At 43.3% G+C, this 25,258-nt stretch overlaps 1 protein-coding gene across 4 annotated transcripts in view; it reads left to right on the top strand.

Annotated features, from left to right (window-relative positions):
• PLEKHG1 (pleckstrin homology and RhoGEF domain containing G1) overlaps positions 1-25,258 on the top strand; it is a 243,566-nt gene that overhangs the window by 205,733 nt on the left and 12,575 nt on the right. For all 4 annotated transcript variants that reach the window (XM_083176164.1, XM_083176166.1, XM_083176165.1 and 1 more), the window contains exons 7-15: positions 7,596-7,727; positions 12,245-12,427; positions 15,127-15,222; positions 16,856-16,942; positions 19,606-19,639; positions 20,376-20,471; positions 22,658-22,696; positions 22,785-22,807; positions 24,389-24,571. In XM_083176164.1, the coding sequence (XP_083032290.1) occupies positions 7,596-7,727; positions 12,245-12,427; positions 15,127-15,222; positions 16,856-16,942; positions 19,606-19,639; positions 20,376-20,471; positions 22,658-22,696; positions 22,785-22,807; positions 24,389-24,571 (873 nt within the window). The remainder of the gene's footprint in view (positions 1-7,595; positions 7,728-12,244; positions 12,428-15,126; positions 15,223-16,855; positions 16,943-19,605; positions 19,640-20,375; positions 20,472-22,657; positions 22,697-22,784; positions 22,808-24,388; positions 24,572-25,258) is intronic.

The raw sequence follows: 25,258 nt of genomic DNA, 5'->3' as shown, positions 1-25,258 counted from the left end.
GCCAAAAACTCAGGAACCTGGGGCTCAAAATTGTCTGGTGGTGGGGTCCATACGAGATCAATTATTGGGGGGGGGGTCTCAGCTGCTCTACGGGGGCGTCTTTGAGGGGGTCCCTCATCACCAGAGGAGGAAGAGGAGCTTAAGACGAATCCTTCAAATTCCCCGCTTGCCTCACTGGCTGTGTCAGAATCAGAAGCAAGCATGGCATATGCCTCCTCCACTGAATACATTCTTCTGGATGACTGGGATGACATTTGGGATGACATTTGGGATGACATTTTTATTTTTGTGTTACTGGTAGTGAAATGTTTCAACACGTGTATAGTGTAGGGGGGGGTACAAACTTTATTTCAACCCGGGGGGTATGTAGTGTGTTGTGTGTATGTAGTGCAGAACAAAAAAAATACTTTATACAAAAAAAAAAAAAATTGAAGGGGTTAAAAAAAAAAAAAATTGAAGGGGTTAAAAAAAAAAAAAATTGAACGGGTTAAAAAAACAAAAAAAAAGGTCCTGCGCCAAAAATTGAGCACAGATGTTGGTCAGTAACGTCTGTCACTGAACAGCGCTCAAAGGCAACAGGAATTTGATAAAAAAAAAAAAAAATAGATCAACCCTGTGCCGAAAAAGCTGATCAGTGATGTACGTCACTGATCAGCGCACAGTGGCCACAGGACACCCACAAAATCACAGTGTGTGTAAAAAAAAAATTAAAAAAAGACCACACAGCACCCACAAAAAAAAAAAAAAGGTGATCAGTGATGCGACACTGATTACCAGTGAGGGGCAGCAGGTGCACAACCTTTGGTGCAACTGACAGGTATATATAAAAAAAAAAAACCTCTGCGCCCCCAAAAAGTTGCTGATCACCTCAGATATAGTGATCAGCACAAAAGGCGGGGGTAGCAGACACAAAATATACACTCTCTATCACTCTCTGTCACTATCTCTCTCTATCTCTCACTATCTATCACTATCTATCACTATCTATCACACTGCAGCAGCAGCACTGACAGTTATATGTATAAAAAAAAACCTGCACCCCCAAAAAGGGGGGGTAGCAGACACAAAATATACACTCTCTATCACTCTCTGTCACTATCTCTCTCTATCTCTCTATCTCTCACTATCTATCACTATCTATCACTATGACACTGCAGCAGCAGCACTGACAGTTATATATATAAAAAAAAAACCTGCACCCCCAAAAAGGGGGGGTAGCAGACACAAATCTCTCTATCTCTCACTATCTATTACTATCTATCACTATCTCTCACTATCTATCACTATCTATCACTATGACACTGCAGCAGCAGCGACAGTTATTTATATATAAAAAACCCCTGCACCCCCAAAAAGGGGGGGTAGCAGACACAAAATATAGCTCTCTCTGTCACTATCTCTCTATCTCTCTCTATCTCTCTCTCTCTATCTCTCTATCTCTCTATCACACTGCAGCAGCAGCAGGAAGTCTCAGGAAGTCAGATCCAGGAAGCGTCCAGCACGCTACAAGCAGTGATCAAGTGATCAGGTAAGGTATTTGCAAGGATCAGGTAAGTATTAGCAAGGATCAGGTCAGTATCACGGCAGATAGGCACGGTGACCGCTCTGCACGCTACTCCAGACCGGAATGGCGTCTGCAGCGCAGTCACCGTTAGTTTAAATGTCGCGCCTTGGCTGTGATTGGTCCGTGGGTCCCACGGACCAATCACAGCCTTGGGGGCAGGTGGGGTGAGGGTGGGGTGAGGTGTCATCGTCACCGATGACCCCCTCATGCCCCCTGACGCCCGGCGGTGATTGACACCTGTGTTACCAAGCGTCTGATTCGCTGGTAACACAGGAAAACGCTGTGAATGGCTGTTCACACTGAACAGCCAATCACAGCGATCGCCGACGGGGGGGCGACATCGCAGCCCCCCCTGGGCATGCAGGGACATGTCTGCTGTCAGGGACAGCAGACATCGTCCCTCTGTCACTGCGTCTCGAGACGCAGTGACAGTTTAAAGTCATGACGTATATATACGTCATGTGTCGGGAAGTACTTCCCGGCCATGACGTATATATACGTCAAATGTCGTGAAGGGGTTAATAGTTATTTTCATAAGGTACCCAGTGAAACCTCTGTTATGAGTACTTTTGGATGGTAAAGATTAACGACTTAAATTAATTTGAAATAATTGTAAATATCACATTTGTATCTCCCTAAAAATATTCTACCTTCTTGTAAAATGTATACTTATATAATTGGTTTTATGGTATTTTGCGGTCTACTAGGTTGTATGGTTTTTAATACTGACAAAGTAGACTTTCTGTTCTCATGACTACTGAGACTATGTTCTCTTTTTAAGTATTATAAAACAATATGGCTTACTAAAGCTGGGCACACACCATGCGACTGTGTCCCCCAGCATCATGGCAATGTGATGTAATATCTCAGGTTACAAAATGCCAGACTGCAATTGTTCTTATTCAGGATTATTGACATTGACATGTCGATGCACTAGACTCTAGACTAGACTAGGGATCAGGGCCAGATTGGTTCTGGGATAAATGGTAGACATTGTCTAGGTCGACCACTAATGGTCGACATGGACAGAATGTCGACACACGCAAAATGTCGATATGGACATGGTCTACACATGAAAATGTCGACACAAGTTTTTGTGTTTTTGGGGGGTCTGTCGACATATGTTAAAACGGACACCGTACAGTAAGTGTACCGTGTCTCCTCTCATGGCTCGATGTACTCACCAGGGGCGGATTGGGTTTGAAAATCAGCCCGGGAAATTTCTGGTAGCAGCCCTTAAAGGGGCGTGGTCTGAGGGGGTGGGGTCTGCCGAGTGGTGCACAATCCATCCTCTTAGAGCCTAATACTGAATTGGACGCTGTTGCAGCATTTCCTTGCATATTTCGCTGCAGATGTGCCTGCAACTTTATACTAATGTTGCTTCGCAGCCCTTCTCTGGTGTACATCTGTGCATCCGCATGTGTTAGTGAGACCTTGCCAGTGTCTACATATGTTAGATGTAAATCATCAGTCTGAGTATGGCCTTCAATGTGAGCAAATAAGCGTCTCTGATTAGCCACCCCACTTTAACCACCTAGTAATGACCAACACATTTCTATTGCATTACTTTGTACAGATTTGCAGTGCAGATTCAGACGCACGCACAAACCTCATCAGGATGGGCAACTGAGATGCAAAACCTTTCTCCCTTGCATCCAACATCAACACTGGTCAGACTCAGATTGGGCCCATAATGCTCTATACCAGTGGTTCTCAACCTCGGTCCTCGGTATCCCCCAACAGTGCACATTTTCCAGGTCACCTGGCAGGTGCACAGCTGCAGTCATTACTCACTGACACATTTTAAAAGATCACAGGTGGAGCTGATTATTTCACCTTTGATTCTGTGAGGAGACCTGGAAAACATGCACTGTTGGGGGGGGGGGGGTTCTGAGGTTGAGAACCACCACTCTATACTATGCCAAATGGTGCTTGCTATATAAAATAACTACAAAAGGGTCATGCATATCTACATAATGTCACTCCCTACTATGTGCTGATCTCATCCATTATAAAAACATTCAAAAGGTGCAATAAATAGAAATAGCAAATGTATATAAATTAAAGATTCCTGCTGCCAATGATTTGTTAGCTACAGTAATGTGACATTATGGTGACGATCACACCACACATGCTGCAGCATACTGTACAGAAAATATGTCACATACTGTATAATATATCTATATATAGGCACAATAGCCAGTCAAAGGGTATGTAATAATAAAAATAATAATAATAACTTACTAACATACACCAGATTTCACTAAACAACAGCACTTTCCAGCATAACCGTATACATGCACTACTTCCAACTTTTACAGTACACAAATCCAACTACAGTATAAAATATAGCATCACTCACAGAGACATTGCTGGCACATCCCTGCCTCACAGACAGCGGCACATCCCTGCCTCACAGACAGCGGCACATCCCTGCCTCACAGACAGCGGCACATCCCTGCCTCACAGACAGCGGCACATCCCTGCCTCACAGACAGCGGCACATCCCTGCCTCACAGACAGCGGCACATCCCTGCCTCACAGACAGCGGCACATCCCTGCCTCACAGACAGCGGCACATCCCTGCCTCACAGACAGCGGCACATCCCTGCCTCACAGACAGCGGCACATCCCTGCCTCACAGACAGCGGCACATCCCTGCCTCACAGACAGCGGCGCATCCCTGCCTCACAGACAGCGGCGCATCCCTGCCTCACAGACAGCGGCGCATCCCTGCCTCACAGACAGCGGCGCATCCCTGTCTCACTAATAGCAGCGCATCACTACCTCACAGACAGCGGCACATCCCTGCCTCACAGACAGCGGCACATCCCTGCCTCACAGACAGCGGCACATTCCTGCCTCACAGACAGCGGCACATCCCTGTCTCACTAATAGCGGCTCATCCCTGTCTCACTAATAGCAGCGCATCACCGCCTCTATGACAGCTGCAACTGGTCTCTCTGACAGCGGCACTTGTCTCTCTGACAGCGGCACTTGTCTCTCTGACAGCGGCACTTGTCTCTCTGACAGCGGCACTTGTCTCTCTGACAGCGGCACTTGTCTCTCTGACAGCGGCACTTGTCTCTCTGACAGCGGCACTTTCCTGCCTCACTTAGTTTTTTTTATAGAGGCTGCAGCACTCTCTATAGGGTCATTCATATAGTAAATAAAGGATGAAGTTAATACGCTGACAGTCGGGATCTTGGCAATCAGGATCCAGACTGCCATAGAGGGGGAACAGAATCTTGTGGCGAGCTAAGTGCATGGCATGGCAAGTGCAGCAAGCCCGCAAGAGGCCTCATTGTGCTCCCACCAGCAGACGTGATCCCTCTGTAGGGAGTGTGACTATCAGGATCCTGGCTGCCAGCAAATCATACTGAATGCGTAAATAAGCATAAAACCTGGTTGTAGCTGTGGCTTCAACAAGCAGAGCATTCATACTGTATGTATTTGGTCATGGTGGCACTCAGAAAGACAAACCCAGAGGCAGATATGCATATCTGCTGGGTCTGTTTCCATCTGAGTGTCGCTACCACCAATTAAAGGTGGAGATACAGCCACTGGATGGGAAGGGAGGGCTGGAAAGACAGCCCTGGGTGGAAAAGGGATAGGGGGTAATTGAGACAGGAAAAAAACAAAGAAGAAAAACAGTTCAAGTGCAAGTCTGAGCACTATATCAGTATTTATATCTATTACAAAGCCGTCCCTAAGCAATTTGATGCCCCAGGAAAGTTTTTACCTGGTGCCCATTAGAATCTCCGTTTGCTCTGCCGCCGACCAGCACCCCTATCCCAGCACTCATAACCCAGCATCACATCTCACAGCTGCAGTAGTTTCAGGTGTTATGTAGAAACAACGGATGTCAAGCATTAACATTCGAGTTTCACACAGCAGTAATATCGGGTGTCAGACAGTAACATTCAGGTATCCTTACCTTATACGCGTGTGGGATGTCAAAGCTGGGGTCTTTGGTAGTATCCAGGTGATTGTCCTTCTTCTCCCAGTGTTCTCATAAAGTGGTCGATCGCTGTGGGAGTCATACTCCTAGAAGTCCAAGTCTGTTGCTGTTGTAGTCCTCCTCGCAGTGGCTGGGGAGAAGATCATTCTTGCTGATGCTGCCTTGTGATTGCACAGAGGCTGCTGCTCCCACCCAGAGATTGGGACCTCCAGGCTGCGGGTGCTGGATGCTACAGAGCGCACAGGGAGTAGCAGCCATCATCGGAGCACATGGAGGAATAGGTGGCCAATTGGGGTGGATGTGGATGGTGTGCCCAAAATGCAAATGTGCTGTGCTCAGCACCACCCTAGTTACGGCCAGACTGTGAGTGGGAACAATGGTCTGGAAGGTGGGAGTAGCAGGTGTGGGCTGACCTGATGATGGGGGGATTGTGATGGGTGCAGGTTGATGGGCTTTGGGGATAATGGATGGGGGTAACAGGCGTGGAGATGAAATTATTAGTAGAGACAATGGGTGTGAGCAGGAAGGTGGGGGTAACAGGTGTGGAGTGATGGGATAAGTGGAGATGATGGGTGGGGGTGATGAGCAGTGAGCAGAAAGGTGGGGGTAGCAAGTGTGCGGTGACAGGATAAGTGGCATAAGTGATATACATTAAAATGGGCAGAAGAAAAATATACTTATACTTATATCAGAAATGGATAAGCTAAGGGCAAAGATATGTAACTGGCCAGCGCGTCGGTAACGTCATCATGTGTACAAGAGCCAGGTTTTTATCTGTTTGTTAAAGGCAATGGAGTGCAATGCATGGCACATACTGTTACATTACCTTCAATGGAGGCATCTGATCGCACCATTCCCTACTGCTTGTGCGTGTCTCGTGCAGGGGAAGTGGCAGGCCTCGGAGACAGCTTGCGCCCTTAGAATCTGTCATCCCTGCACCTGTCGGAACCCCTTCAGCACAGAAGTTGCTAGAGCTGCTGCAGAGCCGTCGCTGAAGCCCCGCTGCTGCGCGCCAACTGCGCATGAGCAGAAGCTCTTGATTCATGCTGGCGGCGCTGCCGAAGTGACAGCGGCCCGGCAGAGGAGTGATAGGGCGGCCGCTGAGGTGACAAAACCGCGGCCATCTTTAGATAGGACAAAACCGCGTCCGGCCGCGGCCATATTTAGTTTGGGCAGGCAGGAGTCTGTCCCTGAGGCCGCGGCCGCTAACCGCTGTTGTAGTGCGGCCGGCGGCCAAGCCAGGGGGGAATGCGGCCAGGTCTGGACCGGCCCACCGGGAAATGCCCCGGTTTCCCGGCAGGCCAATCCGCCCCTGGTACTCACCATACTACTATATTCCCCCTCCATATCCACTGGGATGGTAAAGTATGAACAAGTTGGTTAGAAAAAATCATGGAAAACTTGTTTGACCTTTTCCATGTCTAGACCATGTTAATGTCAACCTTTTTGTTTGTGTTGGCTTTCTGTCAATTTCGACCTAGAGGATGTCGACCACATTTAGGTGTCCACCTTCTCACTGCGGACCATTAGTGGTCGACCAAGTGATTTTCGACTGGATACTGCCGGATTAAGGGGTGAGGGTGCCACTAGGCAGAAGAGTAATGGCCGCTCCCACCCCCACCAAATTGAACATTTTTAACTATTTTCAGTGATTAGTTATAAGCCTCCTTTGATGATAGCAAATTTAATAGAATAATTGTAAAACCACTATCTATGAAATTTTTTTAATGATGTATACATATTTACTAAGTAAGACCACTTACAGGGGTAGTATGTGCATGTTCTGCCTATTTACTGCACAATCAATTCAATATGTCATATAGTACAGTGGAAATATTTTGCAGTTAATGGTACATTTCAGTCTGACAGTGCCAACACAAGCACCTAAGTGCCGCTCCCAAATAGGTGCCTGCCCTAGGCGAGGAATGATTGTGAATATTCTGTGTTAGAACACAAATGTTTCTTTGTCGGCACACTGAAAAGTGTGACTGTAACTGTGCATGTTATTATGTAAATGTTGTCAATTAAACAAAACTTGTTAACACGTTTTATTTTTTGATCACAAATCAGGAGATATCCAATCACCTGGATAAAGATACGGACGGATATGATGTGGTACTTGATGCCATTGACACAATGCAGAGGGTTGCTTGGCATATTAATGACATGAAAAGAAAACATGAGCATGACATCAGACTGCAGGTAATTTAGGTACTCTTCCTGTCTCCAGTGTCTAACTAACTAGAGTGTGTGTCTGGGAAAAACAAAAGCAACCCAGGGAGAACCCCGGTCAGCATCACTTCTGGGGGTGGGGCCTGATGGAGACAACATCAGTCCCTGCCCCCAGTGATGCAAATCCCGCAATATGCGGGTCTCCGATGAGGGAAGAAGCTAAATATGCACGATTTGCATATTTAGCCCCGCCCCTTCTGCCGAAACGCCGCAAATCGCTGCAATTTCAAGCTTCTGCCCCCAAGTAAATGAGGGGAGGAAGGGGACCGCTGGAATCCGGGAGGGTTGCCCACCTTTCCGGGGGGCCGGGAGGGGGATCTGATTTTCGGGATCCTCCCGGCCATTCCGGGAGGGGGATCCGATTTTCGGGATCCTCCCGGCCATTCCGGGAGGGTTGGCAACCCTGGACTAATGAGGTTTTTGTAGTATTATAAATATTATTAATTATACAAATATTTGCCGGTCTATATAATATATCTAGTGCTACCATGCACTGTACAACTTTACAGAGATGCATATGTATCATAGTTGGGCCAAAATTCATGGCACCATAAAATAATAATGATGATGATGCCCCTAAATTAAAATGTATTGTTTAATTATTTTGCACCATTTATCTTAGAGGTTCAGTCCACATTACTGTGTATTTTGACTGTGTGTGAGCATTATGAAAACAAAAGTGGTTACATGCGCTATGCAGACTGGTGACCAGGGGGCGTGGCAAATCTGTACTCACCCAACTTCTCACTGTGGTCCCAGCACCCTAACAAGGCCCTTCTAGACCAAGCATCATTTAAAAAAAAAAAAAAGACATTTCATCCAGCACTTTTCAGAGCTGAGCGAGAGGACTTTGTAAGCACAATTTGGAGATATAAATATAATCACGTTGTATTCAACAGGGAAAAAACATTGCTACCCCCCCCCCCCCCCCCCCCCCCCGATGGGAAAAATAAAACATACAATGACCTAGATACACAGGGAGATATTTACTAAGATAAAATCTGATTGGTTGCCCAAAAAGAACACCTATTTACTAACTTCTAGAAGGTGCTTAATAAATAATTAGATTCTTATTGCTTACCCAACACCCCATGTGAAATAGAACAGCCTTCTTAGTACATTTCCCCAACAGAGAAAGAAAAAAAAAAAAATAACATATTAATTCAGACATCTCTTCAGAGCTAATCACAGGAGACCAGCTTCCAGTCATTCCAGAAAGTCCAGACCAGGCCAGCAGATTGAAACGTAGTCTCATGCCCTACTTCCTTTGGGCCCTCAGCACCTCATCACCGTCTTCAGCCCTCGTCACCTTCGCATCTGATTACCTTACTCAGCCCCTCAACACTGTCCTCAGTCCCTCAAACAGCGCTCCACCAAAACCACTCCCACTACACCGCTGGATGAACTGTTCCACGTCTGTGAAGGAATTTGTGCTAGTAAAAGTATTCAGTACAGTATAGGGATTTAGGAAGTTGAAAGACACACACACAACTTATTAGGCATTAAGACCTGATAAGGAATAATTTGTACTGTGTGTGCATGTAAAATACAGTAAGGGCCAGTTACGAAGCACTAATGTTTGCGATGCCCAGATTTGTACAAGAGTAACTTTGTTTTTCAGAGAAAGCACAGTCATGAATTTTCAGGCATGGTTGCAGTGTCGGTGGATGCTTAAGGTTTCCACCATCTAATAGGACAGATCATGTGTCACTAAGGGGCTGATTCTAATTCATTCGGTCCCCGGCGTGTTTGCACTGGGGACTGATGGTCCTGCCCTGCACATATTCTCATATGCGCATGTGCAGGGCTTCTGTGCGGGTGCCTTTTCCCACCAGCACAGTCTATGTGGTGCTCGCACAGGGAATGCCCAGCGTTTCATGAGCATCCCCATGCAAATGCTGGGCATTCCCATGTAAATGCGGCCATGACAGAGTGTGCCGGGGGCGACGGCTGATGTCACATGATGTCGGTCGCCTGCCCTGTCTTCGTCCCTGCACATGCAACTATGTCAGTCTCGAATGACTTATATTTGCGAGTCCAAGAGAAATCATTCAATGATCGGCGACTGTCAAATGATTTTTTTTTCTAGCTGCGGGACATGTGAGGGGATGTGTTTTCGGAAAACACATCCCCTTGCATGGTTGTGAGGGGATACGACGTGGGGGGGGGTGCGTGTTTTCGCTGGGGCGGCCTACCGAGTCAACCAGAATGAGGGCCTAAGTGCGGATTAGTCCCACAAATTCCCCTACTTTGACACTGAAGTGCAGAAATGAGATCTCATTTGTGGTATGGATAAATGATAGGAGAGGGTGCTTCTTCTACAGGTGGAACGTGCTCTACAGGAAGACACACAGATGCTTGCTCCCCTGGGAATGGCCTCCAGTTTTCGGCCATCTCTATTCTGGTCTTTTCAATGTACTTTGAATGAAACACACGTTTTGCCGTCAATTTGTTTTTAAATGCTTGTTTTCTAATCCTATAAGTGAAGGCGCACCTTGAAACGTCCTTTGCTGACATACAGGCATATCCAAGCATTGCGTGATCACAGATTTTGTGTTTCGCATATAAAACGCTTTCACTATATCACATGCTACTTTAAGTTTTGCGTTTCTGTGATGAGGGGGCGGATTCTAGATCACCATTCCTAATCTTCCAGCTTTATCTCTTACTACCGTTTTCTGACTTGTCAGCTTTCATGTTTAAACTCTGCAGAGTAATCATACTGTGTCTGAGAAAGCCAGCTGTTCAGCCTGGAAGATATATTTATCTATATGTCGTTCTAAATTCAATGAGCACATATGACTTGTTTGTACAATAATTAAAAAAATACCCATCCCAAATTCCTATCATGTCAGAACTATTCCTCAGATAAAATATATGTAAATGCACATATAGGGTGTACATATATAATGTACCTTAGGTCGGCAATGCCAAAAGATCGACACAAGCTTATAGTTGACATAGGCAAGGTCGATAGTCAAAATGTTGACATGAGTTTTTCATGTTTTTTTGGGTGTCTATGTAATTGTACGTCAACATGGACACCAAATATATTGTACCATGGTACCTCGTGCACTCAGCACACTATTACATTTCCCACTCTGTGCCCACTTGGATAGTAAAGTATGAAAAAAACATCTTTTTTTGAGGGGAAAAATCATGAAAAACATGTTGACCTATTGACTGTGGATTTGCCTATGTCTACCATAAGCTTGTGTTGACCTTTTGGCAGTGTTGACCCTTTTTTGGTGTTGACCTAGTCACGATCGACCATTAGTGATCGACCTAGTCATTTTCTACCCGCTGACTGCATACCATTCTTCTGAGTGTGCTGGGGACTTCTCTAAAATCATGAGTTTCCGGTAGGTTCCGAGAGAGTTGATAAGTATGAATATTAGAAGTCTGTTCCGATTTCTCTGATCTCTGCAATAGCTCAGAGCCCACAGCTTTGTGCATTGTATGGCCATATAGGTCCTCTTTGATTAGTGAAGCTGGGATACAGGGATCTTTCGAAACTTAACTACGTCCATGAAAGTGTTTTGATGCAGATTGTGTAGTAATTAGTGAGGCTTGGCCTGAGCTGACCTAGCAGATTAGCATTTTCTAGCTTCCATTCATAATAATGGAGGTCAGCCACAGTGTGTCATTCTGTTTTATGTGAGCATGCAGTTCATGTGCAACAAATACGCTGCAAGATTTAGGTTTTTATTCTAGCAGAATATATTAGCATTTTGTATTTAACAATGTTTTATGTTCAATAAATGGCTTTCAAATGTAGCTCCTGCAATTAGCTGTCTGTTCAAGGTTTTATTGTTGAATAATAGCAAATCAAATAAATAGCTGAGTCGTTGCCATACACCATTTGCAACGGCAAATATTGGACCTGAAATGAAAACCTGTATTTAACCGTTTGAGTTCCAACATCTCTGTGAGAGATGTGCAAAATAACCACTAAAAATTCCAGCATAGCTCACATTTGTTATATAAATTCAAATAATTTAAAAAAAGGTTATATTTCCTATGTAAGGTAAATATTACAGGTCACTATGATGCGAAAATTGGCAAGAAAACATTTTTATTCAACTATTTCCACAAATTAACTCAAAGGGTTAAGGGTGATAAATAACCAGCCAATCAGTTCATATCTGTCATTTTTCAAGCCCAGTCTGTAACATGGCAAGTAGGAGCTGATTGGCTGGCTGTTTATCACTCTCCATTTGATCACTTTGTGAAGCTTGATACATCTTGCCCTAACTCAGACTTCTAGAAAGGGCATTGCCAGTGTAGGGGAAAGTGGATCTGAGCTAATTGAATTGGTAACAGTCACACACTTGGCTGAATAACGTTGTACCCTCAGTGGTGTTTCCTGAACTGAAACATCATTAATCCTATGCCAACCTCCCTGCTTGGCATATGTTGGAATAGATGGTATACAGTAAGATATATATAACTGCTAACATTTATACTGTGTTTGATATCTTCTCCAGGAGATTCAGAGCTTGCTTACTAATTGGAAAGGACCAGACCTGACAAGTTACGGGGAGTTGGTTCTAGAGGGCACATTTCGTTTTCAACGAGCCAAAAATGAGAGGACTTTGTTTCTGTTTGACCGGCTGCTCCTCATCACAAAGAAAAGAGACGACTCTTACACATACAAAGCCCATATCTTGGTAGGTCACCGCTCTGGAGAGTTGGCGGCGCTGCATCTCATTCATTGTAACAAAGTTCTCTTTGTGGCTGATGTACATTCGCCTAACAGGCTAGAAGCGATTCAGCAGTCAGATGAAGTCTTTTGTATGACACTTGGAGATTATTATTTATAAGTATAGGGCTTGACTAAAGAATGTAATGTGTCAAAGAACCATGACCAAGAGTCTCAAATATGCTAATATTTATAAGTGACCTCCTCTAATGTGTTTAACAGACAATATCTACTTATACAGTAGACACTTATAAAGTAGATGTAATTCTAGGCTATATAAGACTATGGCTATATAAGTATAACATAAATATTTTCAATGATGATTTTGAACAGGATTAGGCCATGCATGTCTGGTGTTAAGGGCCCATTTATTATGGATTGCATATCAATGCGACCTGGGCAGGATCGCAGTAGCGCATGCAGGGGGGGTTTCTGAATACCCAGAAACCCCCCCAGGAGTCTAAGGGCCCTCAGATGAAAGCTGAGGGCCCCCTCTTTCCATGGTTATAAGAATTGTAAAAATTGGCCCTTGGGAACCGGAGATATCTGACTTCAAAGCAGTGGTCCCCATCCAAGCCTGTTAATTGTTATTCCCAGTCAGATATTTCAGGTTCTGTCTAATTTAGAGTTTTTCTGAGGGTATATTCCAAAAGCTGGGACTCTTCCCCTTTGAGGGACACTAGTAGCTTGTCTCTACTTTTCCCAGAACCAGGGATATCAGCCTTCCAGCAGCTGGTTACTGCTCCAGCTCCACACACCTGGTATGTAGTATTATATACTCGTGGGCAGATTGCTCTGCCTCCTGAACTCTGATCCCCAAGTCCCCAGTACCATTTGGTAGGTGGGATTCTCTAGTTTTTAATTCCATTAAAATCTAAGAAATCTATTTCTGGGAACTGGAGATATCTGCAGTCAAGCAAGCTGTCCTCCCACCAGAAAATTATGAATAAAGAGCCCACTCCACAATACACCCCTCCTCTGCATATTAAACATCGTCTACCACCCTGGAAGTTATATATCAGAGCCCCTTTATTCAGCCCAATGCCCCCTTCTCCCAATCCATCTCCCACTATCTGTGCAGTAAAGGGGTAATTAGTGGAAATTACTGATCCAGGCCCTACATGCTGAGCGGTTGGTATAATACCCCTTACCACCCGGGGGACATCAAAGCTTCCCCCACCCCTACCGCTGGAGGATCGGTAGGGGCCCCAATACATTGCTATGCCCAGGGGTCATACACTGCTGTTGACGCCCCTGTATGTATGTATGTAGAGCAGACCTGACTTTGTCCCATTGTGAGCAGTACTATGATGTCTTGTATCCTGTCTCCTGTTAATCGGCTTACATGCTGATAAGTATTTGGATGACTTGATCTTCTTTATTGGACTGTATGTACTGCCCATGGATATTTTTCACGTTTTTCTTATAAAGCAAAATCTTTTTTCAAATTGGTGTGCTAATTACCCATCTATATATATATATATATATATTTTTTTTTATTTATTATTATTATTTATATACATTTGGTCTACACTTTAACTGACCCGGCATATGCTGGGTCACCTAAGTGTCCATCTCCGTGCTTTGCTCCGCCCCTCTGTAAACCCCCTTCTGAAAATCCTGGGTTTGCCACTGGATCGCAATGCAATATGTGATCCTAACTGCCGAATGTATGTGTCTGAAGATGGCCAGATTCTCTAAGCTTCAAAAGTGATAAAATGGAGAGTGATAAACAGCCAGCCAATCAGCTCCTACCTGCCATGTCACAGACTGTGTTTGAAAAATGTCAGACAGGAGCTGATTGGCTGGCTGTTTATCATGCTACACTTTTTCGCGTAGGGTATGACATCCGATCTGATGTAGCGCTAATACGCTATGCAGCATGAGATTTCCTGGGTGTGCGTCTCTGTACGCAAGACCATGGAAGTTGCATTGGAAAAAAGCTGCTGCCTCTGCATTGTATCACTTTATATGCAAAGATTCACACACACAGGGCCGGATTATAGTGGGGGCACAGGGGTTCTATATCTAGGGGCCCCCTGTTTTTTTTTTTTTTTTATAGATAATGGTTTTGTGCATGGGAGTGGGGTAGTGCTGCAGCTTCACCTATCTGCTAATGTGACAATGATTAATGGTGCTGAGCATCAGGAGCCAAGGCACACTGTCTGCACAAGTGTACAGTGCATTACTGGGAGTTGACCAAGTCTCATAAGACTGTGCACAAGAGGGCAGAGGCTTGTGCTGAGCTGGAGGGGGCCCCCCTTTCTAAAATGCCCTGGGCCCCCCGAAGGCGTAATCTGGCTCTGCACACACAAATATGCAAATGTCATATTTATCAGCAGAGTCTCCTGGTGCATCCTAGTCACATCACATAAGATGCAAAAAAAAGATGCCTAATGCTAAAATAGTCTCATGGGATCTAGTGCGCCAAACAGCAGCAATGATGTATGAGGACACATCAGGCTTACCTACCCTCCCGGAATTGCCGGGAGTCTCCCAAAAATCGGGTCTTGATTACGTCTGCCCATCCCCCTGACATGCTGCTGTCGGGTCTCCTCACCGGGCTTCTCCCGGAGAGGAGAATGAAAAAGTCGGCAAGTATAGGACACATCTGTACCATGAATGAATTGCTGCTAAATCCACACTTGTCTGTCTTGTCACCTGTAGTGTTGCAATCTTATGCTGGTAGAAGTTATTCCAAAGGAGCCGCTCAGCTTCAGTGTGTTTCACTACAAGAACCCCAAGCTCCAGCACACTGTACAGGTAATGTATTTATACTCTACGTAACTATGTAACAGACCGGTCAAGGACTGGAGAGGTCACAGCACTAAGGGCCAGATGCACTAAGCTTCAAAAGTGATAAAATGGAGAGCGATAAACAACCAGCCAATCAACTCCTGCCTGCCATGTCACAGACTGTGTTTGAAAAATGTCAGACAGGAGCTGATTGGTTTGTTGTTTATCACTCTCCATTCTATCACTTTTGAAGCTTAATGCATCTGGCCCTAAAGCTGTTATAGGTAATATGCTGATCTGGACATGTATCCATTGCATGGATTTCTTTTATTTGCATTCTACCACTTTCATGTAGCCATTGATGAAGGAGGTACAATACCATGTGTCTTCTCCTGTGGCTGATTAGTCACTTCTCCACAATCGAGAGGGTGGCTTAGTAGTATGATTGCATTACATGAAATCTGACATCTCCAGGATTATATTATAGTTCAGGGAGTGGTCGAGTGACCATTTGGTCATCTGATCACTTCCTTATAAATATACTATTTTCACCAACATGGAGATTATGGCCCTGCCCCCAAGTGATATGATGGTGATGTGGTAGGGTGGTATGTAAATATTCTGTCCTTCTCTGTGAGTGACCAGAAAGAAAAGAAACTGGATTTATGTGGTGAGGCAAATAGAAGGATAATGGAAATGTTACAGAAAACTCTTCGTAAATACATGCTGTTATTTTTTATCTATATGTAGTATAATAATACTGTATGGCATCATACCAGCATATATTACAATTTTATAATTAAAATATACATGAAAAACCCCACATTTATTTACATTTAACTTAAGTTAAACTACTACTTTTTTTAAAATTATTATTATTACTGCTTCTTGCTCCATTAAACCACTTGCCTAGCATGGCCACATCAGATGCGACTACATCAGGCTGGCCTATCCATGATATGGTATGACCAGTCGGAAAGCCCACCGTGCCACTTTCAGAGGAACCTTCGTTCCCTCTGTTCTTGGTCCCCCAACCCAGTGCCTGCCACGATGACGATCACTGCTGGCAGGTCAGTCCAGTAGCAGTCCCCACCTATTAGCTGCAGACATGAGCAGCACCTAGGTAAATGTCCTCTACCTTTCTTCTGGTCCCTCAGAGGCTGTACAGTGTAGCAGGCCTCAAAAATGTGCAATTGCAGGAATGTTCGGAACATCGATTGTCAGATGTTCAAACCATCCATGTTTGTACCAATTTTTTCTGAAAAATATTGGTTTGTTTTTTTGCATTTTTGAAATGATAAGTTTCTTTAAATAAAATCATATTGCATATATTTTAAATAGAATTCAGTCATAAAAAAGATCATTTCTGAATGATTTTTGGAATTTATTTTTGTCAATTAAGTACTTTAATCTAAAATCCATTTTTCAAGGTGGACACCCCATGTGAACATATCCATTTGTTTTTGCCTAAGGAAGATAAAAAGTTTGTCGCATACACATGTTAAGAAACACACATGTAAAATTCATGTAAACGAAGCAGGAACAAGGCATTGAAGGCATTTGTCAAGAATTTTTCTTTGCATTTTGCTATTTTTGTTAATGTTGAGTGTTTTTATGTGTACCGCTTTATAAATTATTATTATTATTGTTATTTTTACAGGCCAAGTCACAGCCAGATAAACGTCTGTGGATTCTACACTTGAAGCGATTGATACTAGAAAACCACCCAGCTAAAATACCAGCAAAGGTAGATTTACACTCATACTGCTTTCACATTGCAGAAACGGGTATTGACCCTGTATTCTTAAATGGGACTTTAAAACGGGTCTGAACCTTAAGACCTTTCACATTGCAGGTGAAAACCGTTTTAAAAAGCATTTAATACCATTCACACATTCAACCCGTTTAACCCCCAAGGGACACGTTTCAAGCCATAGAAAGAGAGCCAATCACATTGCCTAAAAAACAGCTTTGAAACGTGTAGGACTCTGCTTTTTAAACGTGTTGAAATACCGGTTAACTTTAACCGGTAAATCAACACTGGCACTTTCCCACTGCAGCCTTAAACGTTTTAAAATGGAAAAAAACGGCAATATACCGTTTTAAAAGTGCAGTGTGAAAGGGGTATTAGTCTGCCATAACTTCTCCCCCTACAAAGTATCTATGTGCTACAATGACATGAAAATAGCACAAGGCATCTATCTATCCTATCTATCTATCTATCTATCTATCTATCTATCTATCTCTGGCATACAGTTTTGTGCCTAAATAGTTTGCATTTTGTTTTAAATAAAGGAATAAAAGTTATGGTCTCATGTTCTGCGTGGAATTGTTATTGAAAAACCAATTATAAGCCCAGATCATGCTTTATTTTTCGTAAGGCCACATGGTCACAATCAGAAAGCAGTATTTCAGATGTTCAGTAATGGACTCATGCTTGGATTTAAATGATACTTAAGGGGCATACACACGGAGTGATTTTGTGCTTTTTTTTCTAAGCGATTTGACTAGATCGCTTATAAAGTAAGCACAGATCTCTCCGTGTGTATGCCCCCAAGCGATGGAGATGGTCCTACATGTTGCTATTGCCCGCTAGTTAAGTCAGTGCATGCATTCAAAATCTAGTAAATTGCTTAGCAAGTGACTGCACATCTCCCTGTGTGTACAGAATGAGAGAGAGCAATCCTGATTCACATTATCCTGAACCGGTACAATGCCTTTGCTTAAGTAAAATCACACAATGCATGTGTATGGGCGATCTAGACACTGGGAAATTGCCTACCTTTAAAGCTTAGCAGAGCACACATCTCAACGTGTGTATGCCCCTTTAGTTTTTTCTTATCTCGGCCAGAGCGCTGGGGGCTGCTCCGTTCAGATGTTTTTATCTGTGATTGTTCTCACATCTTCAGTCAAAAGCCAGGAGGCTGAACAGGGAGTTGGAGAAATATTAAGATGCGGCAATCAAGAGATTGCAGTTATTGATTAAATTCCCATCCCATACTGAAGTGGTGAATGGAATACATTTGCTGTTACAGAATCAGTGAGCTGCAGTTAAAATGACATGAAATGCATGAAACCAACCCCCCATCCCGTTTTCCCTGTGAAAATCCATAGGTCCAGCAATAACAGTATGAAAAAATCTTCCCTGTCTTTGATGGCCACAGCACTATGGGGGTTATTCTGGTGCAAACAGATTCCTTATGAGATGGACAAAACCATGTGCACTGCAGGTGGGGCAGATGTAACTTGTGCATACAGATTTCGATTTGGGTGGGGTTTTACATTAAAGTGAGATCTATATTGCAGTGTAAAAATAAAGCACAGAAACAAAAGAACTCACCCAAATCTAAATGTTTGCACATGTTACACCTGCCTACCCCCCCCCCCCCCCCCCCCCCATCAGGGGACATGGATTTGTCCATTTGAGAAGGAATTTGCCTTCACGAGTGAACAAGAATAAGGGCCTATAACGGGTGCTTAGCTTCTCCCCTGGAAAAAAACAGTAGTTAATATGCTCTTTTGTAACTTAGTATATTACTGACACCTTGTGGTTGACATGCAGTATGCAGTTTTTGCTTCCTGCTATTTATTTTCCCTGTTTTATCTCCGTAATACAATCCTATTGTTTGAAGGGTGTAATGTGCCGTGGTTGCAGCATTTGAACAAGAACTATTGTGCAAAGTTGGGCTTATTTCAGCCAAATTGCTCACGGCCCTATAGGCCAATAAGCACTTTTGTGCAAATTTGGCCCGCCATAAAGTGTGGCTGCTGCGATCACTTGCACCGCGTACATAATGGGATTGACACCTTTAACTTAGTGAAAAGTAAATAATAAAATATGTCACCGCTCTGTTGCACCATATGTTAAAACAGAAAATAGTAAGAAGGTTTCTATTCGACTATATTGCAGTGTTTCCCTTTACAGTCCAGGTTTTTAAAGATATCCATGCCTGAGCACATGTGACTTGAATTTGGTTTAACCATCTGGACTCAGGCATTGATATCCGTAAAACCCTTTATTGTAATGACTGAGTTTTGGAAAGCCTGGCTGAATGTATTTGTATGATTACTACTATTTATGTATGACTTAACAGTATATCTAAAGGCCCGAGCACACTGGGCACCCGGCATTAACAAGTGCATACATTCTTGCTGATACGGTCAACGATCCACTCTTTCATCTGCACATGCACAGACACCATAGAGGGTCGTTAAGGACCTGCTGGAGCACGCACCGGCCGTCGGGTACAGCATACACACAGATTAATGAAATGAACGATGTCGCTCAGATGGGCTAAAATTAGTGATATTGCTCATTTTCTCACCCAGTGTGTGCGGGCCTTTAACAGTGCTTTGTGTTCAGCGTGTACAACACTTTCTGCAATAAGTAATGTTGATTTTAAATTCTAGGCAAAACAAGCAATTTTGGAAATGGATTCTATAAGTAAGTTTTTTACATTTTTTTTCTTAACAGACAGTTTGGGCTTTCTTGTGATTTTTCTTTTTTTTGTTTTCATTTTTTTTATTTTTTACAGATAACTTTCTTTAAGCTACACAGCTACAGTGTTAGGCCTAATTCAGACCTGATCGCAGGGCAAATTTGCAAAACCATGTGCACTGCAGGTGGTGCTGGTGTAACATGTGCAGAGAGAGTTACATTTGGGTGGGGTGTGTTCACACTAAAATTGCAGTGTAAGAATAAAGCAGCCAGTATTTACCCTGTACAGAAACAAAAACCACTCACCCATATCTAACTCTCTCTGCATGTGTTACATCTGCCCCACCTGCAGTGCACATGATTTTGCCCATTTTAAGAACAAATTTGTCCTGCGATCCGGTCTGAATTAGACTGTTTGGGTTATTCTATTGCTCCATGAGAAGTAATGATGTTATTCACGCCACAAGAATGTTATGCCTGTTAAATGACATAACTATTAAAAGTAACACCGTGCCAGCGTTGTGTAATAGCCCCCTTTTCACTTGCTAACTAAAAATACACATTGAAAGTGTGGAAACAAAAATAAGCATCAAAAAGTTGCTATCCATGTAAACAATGACATAATGTCACAAAATAAAATGTTTCCTGTTAAATTGCAGTTTCATAGTGCCAGCCCTTCATTTATAGGACTTGCAACTAGCACATAAGTGGACAATGCCATTAATCTGTTGTATGTTTGTAGATCTCCCAGGTTTCCCCTACACTGCAGAAGGTGACAGAAAATCTTACTCCAATCAGAAAGAAGACCTTGCATCCTGCCGAGTCAGGAGAAAGTCTGGTAAATGCTGAAAAATACACACACATCTGTCATATAAATTGTCTGTCCCACAGGACTGGTAGAGGGTGTTTTATACTCCATCCATTTAAAACTTACTGTTGTGTTTAGAATGTACAATATAATTTCTGCATCATATCTTAATTTAATTTCCACTATCATAAACCTAATTTATTGATAACATATTTGACTTTGTGGGTATGTTGGATCATTTCCCCCACAGGAATTAAATGTAACTAAATAAATCCAGCTTTGAATGAAGAGGGCACGCATTATTGACAACAACATCATATAACAATACCTGTGAATCCATTGTCATCAGGGTTGGTTGTTGAGACATCCACCATGAAAGCTGTCCTTTGTGATTTTCTTCAAGCATACCGCTATAATAAACTCCGGTATGCTTGCATACCTCCCAACTGTCACGATTACAGCGGGACAGTCCAGATTTTCGGGTCCTGTCCCGCTGTCCCACCCGCGGCAGGCATTGTCCCGCTGCGGGGGGTGGCAGTTGGGAGACCCCCAATCTAATAGAATAGACGCTGTGCGCATGCTCACAGCGTCTATTCTCGTATGAAAATGAGGTTGCGGCTAATTAGCATAAGCCGCACCCTCATTTGCATACACCCCACCCCCTTTTCGGGCGCTCGCACGGCTTCGCCGCGCGAGTGTCCCTATTTCCCCAACACAGAAGTTGGGAGGTATGTGCTTGCAAAGAGTGGTGGGAAGAAAAGTGGGATGCTTGATGCATCCCGCCCATAGGTCCTCATTCAGAATGGATCGTTAATGAGAGAATTTGTAAATTTAGTAAATATCGAACAACTGCACATACGCACTGTAAGCACTGCGCATGCAGGAGTGGAATAAGTATCTGAAAATACGTATGGATCGTAAACGCAATGGAGCTGCAGTTTGACAGGAAGCTGGTGTCTAGGGTGGGGGGGGGGGGATGGGGGATGGAAACCTGCTGGTTTTTGGGTGTGTCTGAATAATCACGGGCATGCCCAGGCATTTTTGGGGAGGGTCTCCGTCAGCAATGTACTCTTCTAGCCTGACTCAGTCGCAGATTAGTAGAAGACTCAGATCTCATCAAATTTGCAAAGACGGCAAAGTCTCTACATATTTAGTATTTTGGGGAAATTGTGAATGGATAGTAGATGGTGATCATTTGCAATTCATTTTGCAAGGTGCGTTTTATCTTTCAGTCTGGGTGGCGACTTTCTCCTTGCAATCCACTGCAAATGATCTGATTAGCAATCCGTGCTGAATTAGGTCCATAGTGCCTTAAAAATCATTTCAAATCAGCAGTACTATGATGGTTAAAAATGCAGTGACATCCTGGGAAGCAGCTAACTGTTTATTGGGGTAAATAACACAAAAAAAAATCAGACAGAAGGTGGCACTATTTTATAATACAGTTCATAAACGTTTTAATCTAGAGATGTGTGTTCCGGAAGTCCGAATCCACTATTTATAATACAGCTCATAAACGTTTTAATCTAGATATGTGTGTTCTGGTTCTCCGGAAGTCCGAATCCACTTGAGTACATCATATCCATAACCAAATCTTCAGGTTTTGGGTTGCAACATTTACTTGATTTTAGCTTCTTTTCTTTATTTTTTTTTAACGATAATTTATTGAGTTTTTTTCAAATCAGTTTTAAACCAAACCAGACCCAAATCCAAACCAAAACACTTGAGGGGATTTTGCAAAGACCAAAACAAGATAATGAATTCGAACCAACACATGGGGTTCACGCAAATCTCCTTTTAAAACTCATTGGAACACAGTGATTTGATAGTTTAAAGACCAGTAGGTTCATAGGACATCATAGGAAAGTCATACTGTAAGTAGTACGCAGTTATATTGGAGTAGCTTGCCAGTTCCACCTGTACTCTTAGTCATTTCCTAAAGAAACCTTTTTGCAACAAACTTCGCTTTTGTAAAGACAGATTTTGATACTTATTATTTTTTACTGTGTACAATGTATATTGCGAATATCCGGTAAATCCCTGTCAAATTTAGAATTTATAAAACATACATGTTCATAAAAAGACATGCAAATTATAACCACTTGCTATGCATCAGCACTGACTTTTATTATTTCTAACAGTACAATGAAACATTTCCCATTGTATGTCGCACACTAATAGCAGTTCTGACAAAGTACAAACATTTTCTTTTTCAGAACCATCGTCCAATCTTCATAAAGTCTTGAAACAAAATGGTAAGTGGGACAGACATAAAGTCTTTGTTATGACACTATATTTGCATTGTCAGTGATTTTGATCCCTGTTTTTGCTTCCTTTTTCTAGATTCGAGCCCTGAAGTTCAGAAAGTGAGTTATGAGTTGTTTTCCTGCTCAACAATGGTCCACAACATTGTATTGTATTTGTGTTGAGAATGAGATTCCGACAGTCATTACACAGGATCCTAACTGACGGGATATTCTCCCTCGTGGGGGACCACAGAATAGAATAGGTGGCATTGCACTCCCCTCGCTGTCCTGTCGGCTCTCTGAGTGCTATACTCCATCCATATTGCAGACATCCAAGATAAAAGTTAGTTAGGGTCCCTATGTACCACCCAATGGAGAAAAATGTCGAGAACACATGTAACTGTGGCTTGGAAGGTACATCCCTCTCAGCTCTGGGCCCCATAGCAGCTGCAATCCCTGCACCTATGGTAGCTATGCCCTTGTGTGCATCCTCCAGAGACCACAAGCAGCCAAATGTCTATAGGAGGTCCAGTGATGGGTCTCTCCTCCGCCCATCGTTGTGCAATTTTTAATAAATATGTCCCTTCGAGAATACTTCTGTCTGCTGAACCAGTGTTCTAGAGAATTGATTCAACCTGTCCATTTACTAAGCAACAGTACTACATGAGAATTTGATTTAAACTGCCTAGGGTAGGCATGGTAAACTACAAAATTCCTACCCACATGCTTTGTATGATTTATGTACCAGTTGTGGCTCCTTACATGTCTGGCCGTGGGGGTCTATAATAGTGCACATGCACAGGAATGCAATCTCATGCATGCTCACAAATTAGAAATCCGGATGACTTCTTAAGAATGCATCAACTGCAGCTCCTAGATGCTGATATTCTTATTATTTATTATTATAAATAAACATTATAGGGTGCCACAATGGTTTGCAGTTATATACGGAGGGGAAACAACATGATAGTTAAAAATTATAAACAGTACAAAACAGTACACAAGTTAATAAACAGTAATACAGCACTTGACACAGCCCTGGTTCAAAGGGGAGGGAGGGTAAATATTCAGTGCAAGCTGAAACCTGTACCAAGCTGAAGGAGGTATGGAGAATAGCCAAAGAGGGGACCGATAGCCCTGGGAGGAAGTGAGGAATGAAGCAGGAGTAGATATAGATGAAACAGGAGGGAGCAGGGCCCTGCTCATAGGAGCTTACATCCTAAAAGGATCGGGCGACAAATAGATGGCTCAGGGGAGCTTAGGGCAGTTAATAAGTGTGGGAAAGGAGGAGGAGGCCATTTGCCTCTGGTTCGTACCTCCGGTCTGTCTGCAATTAGCAGGGAACACTTACATTTTAAATCCGCTGCATGTGTCTAATTTTACTGGGAGGGGGAAGGAGGGGGGGGGTGCGCTGCAGCCCTCTAGACCTACAACCCCAATAAAGAAATCCGCCACTGACAGGTACCCTTTAAAGAATATGGCAAGGTTTTCTTTTTTTTTTATATATATGTTTATATTTGGCTATATGGAACATCCTAAACTGAAATTACAGAGTTTCCAAACAAGTCATATTAATTATTGCTGTAATTACTAAAAACTAAATGTGTCAAATTGTATACTTCTCATTCACCTTATGTATCACTGCTACAATGGTAAGGATTACTGTCTGTAACGTATTTTTATCTTTTTTCTATTTTACAGCGTATTAGCATGCAGGGAAATTTACTTCCCCAAGCTGCTAAACTAGGTTCGAGGGAGACGCTCCTGAGCCCTGGAATGAGAAAGGGCGCGCTCACTCACAGTACCAATATAAGGGACTCGCAGGAGTTCTTCCAGCGGCCAACAGAGCAAATCGATGCTGACGATGAAGAGGAGTCTGTACAGGTGTGTATAATGTTTAGAGAGACAAGACATAAGCGATAATTCGCATATATCTAGAGAGCGCATGTGTGTATATGTAAAGGTACCCTTACACTAGTGCGGTTTGGTCACTTTTCATATGATTCCCACCGATCAGTCCAAAATATCGGATGAAAAGCCGATTCCAGGGCTGCACTAAGTATTTGTCAGATCCTGCCTCCCTTGCTTGGATCAAATGCAATATATTGTAAAAGGAATGAATACGATATTTCTCATGTGCTCCTGCCAGCCGGGAAACTGCCAGGTGGTTCACATAGTGAAGTCACATAGTGTATGGGCACCTTAAGATTATATATAGGATGAACACAATCTGATTATATATTAAGGTCAATGGGAATATGTTGCATACTCCATGTTCCTGGAGACCTGTGCGTGCGCTGCAGACTGTGGCAAAGGGCCAAAGTCTACTCCCTTGCACCAACATCTAGAAAGGAGGGGGCCCAAATGCTGACTGTATACAGGCACCCTCTGCTCTTAATATGTCCCAGGATCTATATCTAGTCAAGCATAATGGCCTAAAACGTGCATCAAGGCTGTCAGAACATGCCGACACATCTACTGTGGTGCAGTAATCCTCAAAGAGGGTCTAGGCTACTCCTAACGCTACTGTATAAATTCAAAGAAATGAGGACACTCACCAGTCTTCTTAGA

Source organism: Crinia signifera, chromosome 3 (assembly GCF_055691185.1).
Source record: "Crinia signifera chromosome 3, ASM5569118v1, whole genome shotgun sequence".
In the NCBI taxonomy this organism is placed as follows: Eukaryota; Metazoa; Chordata; class Amphibia; order Anura; family Myobatrachidae; genus Crinia; species Crinia signifera.
This window is presented reverse-complemented; position numbering and strand designations above follow the sequence as displayed.